The following is a 9,106-nucleotide window of genomic DNA, read 5'->3' on the forward strand; positions in this document are numbered from 1 at the left end:
TAAAAAAAGTCACATCGATGATATGTATAACCGATGTAAAAAGTCATCACCATAGGTTTGATTTTACATGAAATTGAGACAAAAAATATAATATATTTTTATATTTATGAGAACGAAAAATATATTTTGAACTTTAAAAAATGAGGTGATGTGAACCAATAAGGAGTGTGCATAAAAAGATTGTGACTTTAACATTTTTCTTTTAGCATTGCTCCCTTTGTTCTTATCTATAAGACTCAAATTTGAATTGATGTTTATTTTTTTTTATAAAACTCAATTTATAATATTTTTTGTATTAATTATTTTTATACTAAAAACATCTCTCATTAAAATAAGAAACAAAATATATTAATAAACTATTAGAAGAGATGAAATATTATTGATAAGGAAAATTTAAAAAAAAGTTATAAATGTAAAATAAATTTATTGATATCAATTAATTTTTTTTTGAATTTGATAAATTAAGTAATTGAATTTTATATAAAAAACGAGGAGTATCATATTTGGGTTCAAATTTATTTGTAGCTTGGAAGCACGAGCTATCCAATCCAATACTTACAATCCGAAGCTTTTACACAAAATACAATTAATAATTAATATATACACAAACATAAATATAATTCTTTTTTTATGCGTAAAAATTTCCTTACAATCCCCTCTGTCAGTGAAGACTGAAGAGTAATGGCGCTTCCGAGAGCATGTTTGGCGAGGATTTTGTCACATCGTAATCCAATGTTTTTGTCACTCTCACCACTTACAATGCACGCCAACTACCTCTCTCATTCTCAAACGCACTCTCTCACACTCTCTGCTTCGCTTTCTACTTCCGAGGCCCCTTCTTCACACGAGCCTCACTTTCGCAGGAAACCCATGTGCTTGTACCACTCCCAGGGAAAGTGCACTAAGGTTGCAGTTTTTTTATGACCCGTCCACTCTCTCTTTGTTTCTGTTTCTGGGTAATCTTTGTTCTGTCCAAATTTCAAGTTTTGAACGATTCTGGGTATCCCTGTTGCTTTGAATGCCATGTGTTTGATCAATTGTTTCAATGGTAAAGAATGAAATGATTCTGCTGCGTAATGAACTGCCTTATATTGAGAGAGAGATTATGTATCAGGTGAGAGAAGTGTTTTGAGCAAGAGGGTGAGAGGATTACATATGAATTATACAACTATACATGAATGATTAAGATTAAAAGATATCTAATAATTATATGACCATTTAAAAAAGTCATGGCTTTGAGATTTAATCTTAAGCCTTTATGATTTAATCTTAGTCATTACATTGTTCTGAGTTGCAGGGTTTGATATGTGAGCCAGGTTTTGTGGGAAGATAGCTAGTTAAGTCATTTACTTGTAGTTTTGGAGGAGGGTATTGTAGGATAGAAATTAGCTTCATTCTGTTGTAAGTTACCTCAAATTGGTTCTGTAATGATGACATGGCACCAGGATGATTACTGATTAAGGGAATCCAACCCTTGATGTTTATCAACTATATAAGAATATTATTAGAAGATGCCAGGTGAATTGATTGGCATGAGTTCTGGAAAATAAGACTTTGAACTTACAAACTGGAAAGCTATTGATAGTTTTATATGAGAATGTAATATTTGTAGTTTTGTTGTTTTCTTTTCTTCAAATTTGCAGATGGATGATCCTATCCACCTTGAGACGTTTAACCATGATTGCTTCAGGGAGCTTCTAGTGAACACCGCTGAGTTGAACAAAATACGCTCTCAGGATCTAGACTTTTTCCTTGTGCTTGATTTAGAGGGTAGGGTTGAGATTCTTGAGTTTCCAGTTCTAATGATTAGTGCGAAAACATTGCAAGTTGAAGACATTTTCCACAGGTTTTGATCTGCCACTTTATAGAATATCTAACAGGTGCAGGGTTCACTGTTCAGTGATTGCCTGAGATATTCTGTTTTTCTTTTGACAATGCTGTTTTACTTTATGTTGTTTATTATAGTTCTAGAAAGAATATTTAAACGGAAAGAATGTTTCTAGGATAGCACATTGACACTACTTTCTTACAGTATAATCATTTTATAGAAAGGTATCATTTAGATGTTAGGTTTTACTTTATTTTATTTATTTTTTAAATAGTTTATACCATGAATGGAATAGTTGGCTCTTGAGTTTTGAACCCTTAAATGCAACAGCTGGCTTGTGAGTCACGCAACTTATTTGAGATTAATATTTTGTTATTTCTTAGGTTAGTTTCTTTTGAATTTTTTAAAAAAAAACATATGAAAATCATCATTTTTTGCTTATCTTAAAGTTATACTTGCATTGATCCTTTAACTGTTTAACAGGTTTGTGAGGCCCTCAAAAATGAGTGAACGAAGAATAAATGAATATGTTGAAGGAAAATATGGAAAATTTGGAGTTCACAGGTATGAAGCTTATTTTGCTTTTCTTGTCTGATTCATACTAGTGATCCATATACAACCTTCTTTTTTTTCATTTCCATTTTTACTACCAGAAACAATCTAACAACTCAGTAAAACCCCTCTCTGATTTTCTTTCTTCATGTAGTGCTTGAGATTATAGTGTTTACTATGATTTGATATGTCTGATAACTGATGAGTAATCTGTTAGACTAGTGAAATAAATTTGTGTGATTGTAATTTAAGGTTAATGTCTTAATGATAGCAATAGAAAGCTACTACACTAGAAAACATTCTATTGTAGCAGTTACCAAGGGATTATTACCTGCTTCTGCCACCAGTGCCCACCCAATATAACTGTGACACTTATTGAATTATCATTATTTTTTTCTACCAGAGTTTGGCATGACACAGCCATACCATTTACGGATGTTATTCAACAATTTGGAACTTGGTTAATGCGACATCAATTGTGGATGGGTGAGAAACTTATTCGTGCAGCATTTGTAACATGGTAAATATCATTGCTTATGGTTTACCATTTATACCTCTTTTCATTTTCTTATTTGTAGTGGTGGATTATTTTCCTTCCCTGTATATCTTGAAATAGAAGACCAGAATTTGTTCTTTTACATCAAAATCTTTTGCTATTGCAGTGGAAATTGGGATTTGAAAACAAAGGTCCCTCAGCAATGTGAAGTGTCAAAGATAGAGCTTCCTCCATATTTTATGGAGTGGATTAATCTCAAAGATGTCTATCTGAACTTTTATGATAGGAGGGTGAGATCTTTAAATGTTTAGAATTAGCTGAATAATATAATAGATTTATTTATTCATTTTTCCATCACGGCTAACAAAACTTAGGGTAAATGCTTCAAAGGAAATGCTACTTATATTGTGGATGAAATTTTTAGTTTGGGCAGCAACTCTAGATAGGTGGTATGGAGTTCATCTCAATTTAAGGTTGAGATTTTGGATCATTAACCTAAGAAATTATGAAATTGATTCAACTTGATATTTTTTAAGCTTTTACTTTGGACCCTGGTAAGTCAACCTCACCAATTCCAGTTAGATAGGGAAAAAATAACCATATGCTTTCCAATTGTTCTGCTCCTTTTTTTTAGTGGTAAGAATAGAACAAGCTAAGGAACATTGGAATCTTTTGCCATGACCCAAAGTGGGACCTGTGACCGGTGCACAGGCTAAGCTAACTAAAATACCACTTAGCCTGGTAAACCTAACCAACATGAAACATTTTCAATAAGATCAAAACTTTCAAACTAGTTATGCTTAAAATCTATTGAAATTTCAACAGAGTATTATTTCTTGTGATTTCAACTACCAAAATGATCAAAACCTATTAAGATCTATAAACAAGACACAAAATATACACCAGTTTAATTTGAAAGTGTTTAATACAGCCCCAAAATAACAATACTGATTTCCTAGTAACCTGCAACTTAACTGATTGATGATTTGGAAAAAGGAATAAGAGGTGAGTTACATATACTCTATGAGGAGATAATAATCATAATGAATAGGAAGGGGGAAATTAAAATAACTCCTGAGTAGTTTGCAACTATATAAACTAGATTGTAACATCTTAAATCAATGGAAGCATTTTTTATCTAATCACAATTTTAATGAGTTCATTTATAATGCCCCTTGATCTAAATGAGTGTGACACATCTCAACTTGGACTGGGTTGATTTTTTTTCTTTTTCCTCCTTTGCTTTATTAATCCTAATTTACGATACTTATTATAGCTTTGCTTTATATCGGGTAACAGGCCACAGGAATGGTTACAATGATGAAGGAACTACAAATACCAATGGTGGGAAGTCATCATCTTGGCATTGATGACACTAGGAACATAGCAAGAGTACTGCAGCACATGCTACTAGATGGTGCACTCGTCCAGATTACTGCAAGGAGGAATCCTAGATCTCTTAGAGATGTCAAGTTTCTTTTCAAGAACCGTATTGGATAGTGTACTTCTCAATGGACTATGTAACTTTTTCTAATACTTTTAATCGTGGAATTAGTTAACTCAATGAACAGATTATAGATTATAATTTCATAACCCTAGCCCATTCCATTTTGAGTTTCTAATAAATTTAATCAATATGTTATGAAGAGTATTAAAGTTTTTCTGGTATTATTGTTTCAATCAAGTCTATGGATACTATTTTAGTCTGTGCATTGCATGGGATAAATGTTTACTTTATACCACTTAAATTTATAATAAAAATGTTTTTACATTTATAAATTATATTATAATTAAAATCTGTAATTAATAAATATTTTTGTACTTATAAATTATATTTTAAATTTATGATAAATAATTTATATTATAATATATTACTATTTTCAATTATTAATAATTTCTTTTAAAAAAATATTAAAATTTAAGTTACAACTAAAGATATTAAAAAAAAATCTGGATGGCTTTAATTTCTGTATTGGGGATGAGACATCTTTGTGGTATGGTGATTGGACGAAGGTTGGTTTTCTCTGCCATAATGTACCTTACGGTCATAACTTGGATTCCCACCTTTGCTTGCGTAATGTGATTCATACTTCTATAAACTCTGTTTAAAATCGTGTTTTTTAGGCTCAAAGTCTGGTGATGGCTTCTAATACTTGTGATGGCTGGGTTTGGTGCCACTTTTGTCTAATGGCGCATATACTCCCTCTCTAGCTTATTCTGGTTAGTTGGTCGTGTGGTGACTCCAAGGAATTATTCTAATGACTTTAAGTAGGGGTCAGGGGTCTTCAATTTGAACCGAACTCAACTGCAGTTCAGCCAACTATTTCGAATTGCATTCCTTGTTCGCCCAAAGTGAGCTAAATTGTCACCCGAACTGAACCCAACTAATTTAAGAATTGAACTGTTTAAACAGCACTGAATTTTCTCGAATTACTCTAAACTGTTTTGAACGGTTTAGTTTCTTTTCTTTTTTCCCTCCTTTTTGTAAGTGTCTTTTTTTTTTTCTCTTAAATCTTTAGTATTTATAAGTTAAATTTTCTATGAATTTAATTTAAAATGAGAAATGAAAAGAATTGATTTTAACTGTTGTTAGATCATAATTAAAAAAATGATGGCCTAGATTAAAACCTCAATTTTTAAAAATGATACATTAAAAATTGAGGGGCTCGTAACTACAACCTTCAGGAAATCAGATGAAGCCAATAGCAGCAACTCTTCAGAGGTTTTTCATTCTTTAATGATAAAACCTAGAATTAAAGAAGACAACAGAATGCCGATATTTGCCGTCAAAGCAGATGGAGGTGTGATATATTCAGATAAAGTAAATGAACACTTTATCTGGGATGTTGCTCCAGCAATGTGTGATTCAGACTGTTCTTGTGATGAACATGATGGAGACACAGATGAAGAGACAGATGATGATGAGGAGGATAGATGGAAGCTAGATCCAAGGCCTTGCAAACTGCCTCCACCACCGCAAAGAAGAAGCGACCCCGAGAATGGACCATGGACGGGGATAAAGAAGAAATACCCAGAAGACCCTTTTTGGAAAGAAAAAAGGATGGCGGAAATCCTAGGTTGGACACATCCATCCCTAAAGATTCCGGCAGCACCTATACCTTGCATGATGTTTTCCTCCACATCCTATGATCAAGAGTTTCCATTTCTTGACAAAAAGACAGACCCAATGACAAAGGTTTCAACCAAGCCCTACATAATTCCGACAGAAGTAGGGCCAGAAGGAAAGCTCAAAAGCCCTAGCCAGGCCGAAGAAGTCTTAAACTGGCAGACAGATAATGCCAGAGCTCAGAATCATTTCTTGAAAAAGATAGATGAGAAGATTGACAGGATATGTACCCTGTAGATGCAATTGCCTTTGATGTTTTGATGATGAACATGATGATGTGTTGCAATTGATGCAAATGAGCTTTTCAAGATTAAATTCAAGACAATACTTCAAGATTACAAGTCACAACATCAAGATGATCACTAGAATATTAGGAAGGGAATTCCTAATTGAATTAGCAAAGGTTTGGCCAAGTGATTTAAATTAAAAAGTGTTTCTCAAAGGTTTTACTCTCTGGTAATCGATTACCAGAGGATGTAATCGATTACCAGTGGCCAAATACGTTTTATAACAGCTACAAAAATTTGAATTCGAAATTTTAGACTGTGTAATCGATTACACAATTTTGGTAATCGATTACCAGCAGTTAGTAAACATTTTAATTCAAATTTTAAAAGCTGTAATCGATTACACAATTACTGTAATCGATTACCAGACAGGATTTTCAGAAAAATAATTTCAAGAGTCACAACTTTTCAAAGGCTTTATTCATGACCACCAATGGTCTATATATATGTGACTTAAACACGAAATTGCTGAGAGATTTTCAAAACAACAAAGTGTTTATCCTCTCAAAGAGCAAATTCATTTTATCCTCTTAAGAATTCCTTGGCCAATTCAATTGCAATTCATTAAGGAATTATTTGAGTGCTCAATCTGTAAAATCCATCTCTTTCTAGAGAGATTTGTTCCTCTTCTTCTTCTCATTCTCTAAGGGATTAAGAGACTGTGAGTCTCTTGTTGTAAAGGATCTCTAAACACAAAGGAAGGATTGTCCTTGTGTGTTTAGAACTTGTAAAAGGAATTTACAAGATAGTGGAACTCTCAAGCGGGTTGCTTGGGGACTGGACGTAGGCACAAGGGTGTGGCCGAACCAGTATAAAACTGAGTTTGCATTTTCTCTTCCCTTAATCTCCTTTATTTATTATTGCTTTATATTCATATTCAAGTTGCTTCATTTGAATTAATATTTAAGAAGATTGTCATTAAGGGAATTCATAACTTGAGTAAAAAGTGAAATAGATTTTTAATTAGGGGAAACAGTTTGGAATATCTTAATTCAACCCCCCCTTCTTAAGATATCTGAGGCCACTTGTCTAACAAGTGGTATCAGAGCTTCATTCTTGTACAAAGTTTAGAAGCTTCAAGAAAAAGATGGCCTCAGCAAATTCCTTATTTCCAGAAGGGAATTCTATCAATAGACCTCCAATCTTTAATGGAGAGGGTTACCACTACTGGAAAACCCGAATGCAAATTTTTATCGAGGCAATAGATCTAAATATCTGGGAAGCCATAGAAATAGGGCCTTATATACCCACCACAGTAGAAAGAGTTTCAATAGATGGTAGTTCATCAAGTGAAAGCATAACCATAGAAAAACCTAGAGATAGATGGTCTGAAGAGGATAGAAAACGAGTACAATACAACCTAAAAGCCAAAAACATAATAACATCTGCCCTAGGAATGGATGAATATTTCAGAGTTTCAAATTGTAAGAGTGCTAAGGAAATGTGGGACACTCTTCGATTAACACATGAAGGAACTACAGATGTTAAAAGATCTAGGATAAATGCACTAACTCATGAGTATGAATTATTTAGAATGAATGCAAATGAAAATATTCAGAGTATGCAAAAGAGATTTACACATATAGTAAATCATCTAGCAGCCTTAGGCAAAGAATTTCAAAATGAAGATCTTATAAACAAGGTGCTAAGATGTTTAAGTAGAGAATGGCAACCCAAAGTAACGGCTATTTCTGAATCAAGAGATTTGTCTAACATGTCTCTTGCCACTTTATTTGGTAAGTTGCAGGAACACGAGATGGAACTATTGAGATTACACCAAAATGAAGAAAATGACAAGAAAAAGAAAGGAATTGCTTTTAAAGCATCATCCTCAATTCAAGAAGAAAGTGATCAGGATAATGATGCAGATGATGATGATGATCTAAGTCTCTTTGTAAAAAGATTCAACAAATTTCTTAAAGTAAGAGGAAATCAGAGGCGACCAAATTTTAAATCAAAGAGAAGGACAGAAAATTCATCCTCTACTCTAAAATGCTTTGAATGCAATCAACCTGGACATCTGAGGGTTGATTGTCCCATCTTCAAGAAAAAGATGGAAAAATCTGAAAAGAAAAATCATAGTGAGAAGAAACTAAAGAAAGCATACATCACATGGGATGAAAATGATTTGGAATCCTCTGAAGATTCTGAAAATGAAGAGATAAATCTTTGCCTTATGGCAAAAAGTTACGAAAGTGATGAAGAGGTAACATCTTCAAACAATTTATCTATTTCTTTTGATGAATTGCAAGATGCATTTGCTGATTTGCATAAAGAATCAATTAAACTTGCAAAATTAGTTTCATCATCAAAGAAAACAATTTCAAATTTAGAAAATGAAATTTCAAAATTAAACAAAGAATTAGATCTTCTTAGAAATGAAGTCTCAATCTCTAAAACAAATGAAAAAGTTAATATCTCCACTATTAATGACAAGAAAATAAAAGATTCTTGTAGTTGTTGTGATAAATATGTAAAAGAAATTAAAGAGTTAAAAAATTCACTTGCAAAATTTTCATACAGTAGAAATAATTTAGATGTTATATTAAGTAAACAAAGATATGTGTCTAATAAAAATGGACTAGGGTATAAATCTGAAAAACTACAAAAGGTTCATAAAAACTTTTCCACTTCCACACAAAAATGTAATTCTAATTCTATCACTTGTTTTTACTGTGGAAGAAGAGGACATGGCATATCAACTTGTTACTTCAAGAAAAATTACAGTAACATTAAAATGATATGGGTCCCAAAAGGATCCTCGGTTTATACTAACATGCAAGGACCCAATAAAATTTGGGTACCTAAGTCAAAAA

General features: G+C 32.6%; 1 protein-coding gene across 2 annotated transcripts; it reads left to right on the forward strand.

The window, feature by feature from the left end:
* The first annotated feature begins 627 nt into the window (after positions 1 to 627).
* On the forward strand, positions 628 to 4,440 carry LOC100781573 (uncharacterized exonuclease domain-containing protein At3g15140). Of its 2 annotated transcripts, none has more exons than XM_003527171.5 (6): positions 628 to 906; positions 1,644 to 1,846; positions 2,312 to 2,392; positions 2,784 to 2,900; positions 3,043 to 3,166; positions 4,176 to 4,440. In XM_003527171.5, the coding sequence occupies exons 1-6, from the start codon at positions 682 to 684 to the stop codon at positions 4,374 to 4,376; spliced, it is 951 nt and encodes a 316-aa protein (XP_003527219.2). In that variant the 5' UTR covers positions 628 to 681; the 3' UTR covers positions 4,377 to 4,440. The 2 variants fall into 2 exon arrangements, with proteins under 2 accessions (XP_003527219.2, XP_006582146.1); XM_006582083.4 differs by having other exon boundaries at positions 631 to 956.
* The last annotated feature ends 4,666 nt before the right edge of the window (positions 4,441 to 9,106 follow it).

The sequence above is a fragment of the Glycine max genome, chromosome 6 (assembly GCF_000004515.6).
Source record: "Glycine max cultivar Williams 82 chromosome 6, Glycine_max_v4.0, whole genome shotgun sequence".
NCBI classification, from domain to species: domain Eukaryota; kingdom Viridiplantae; phylum Streptophyta; class Magnoliopsida; order Fabales; family Fabaceae; genus Glycine; species Glycine max.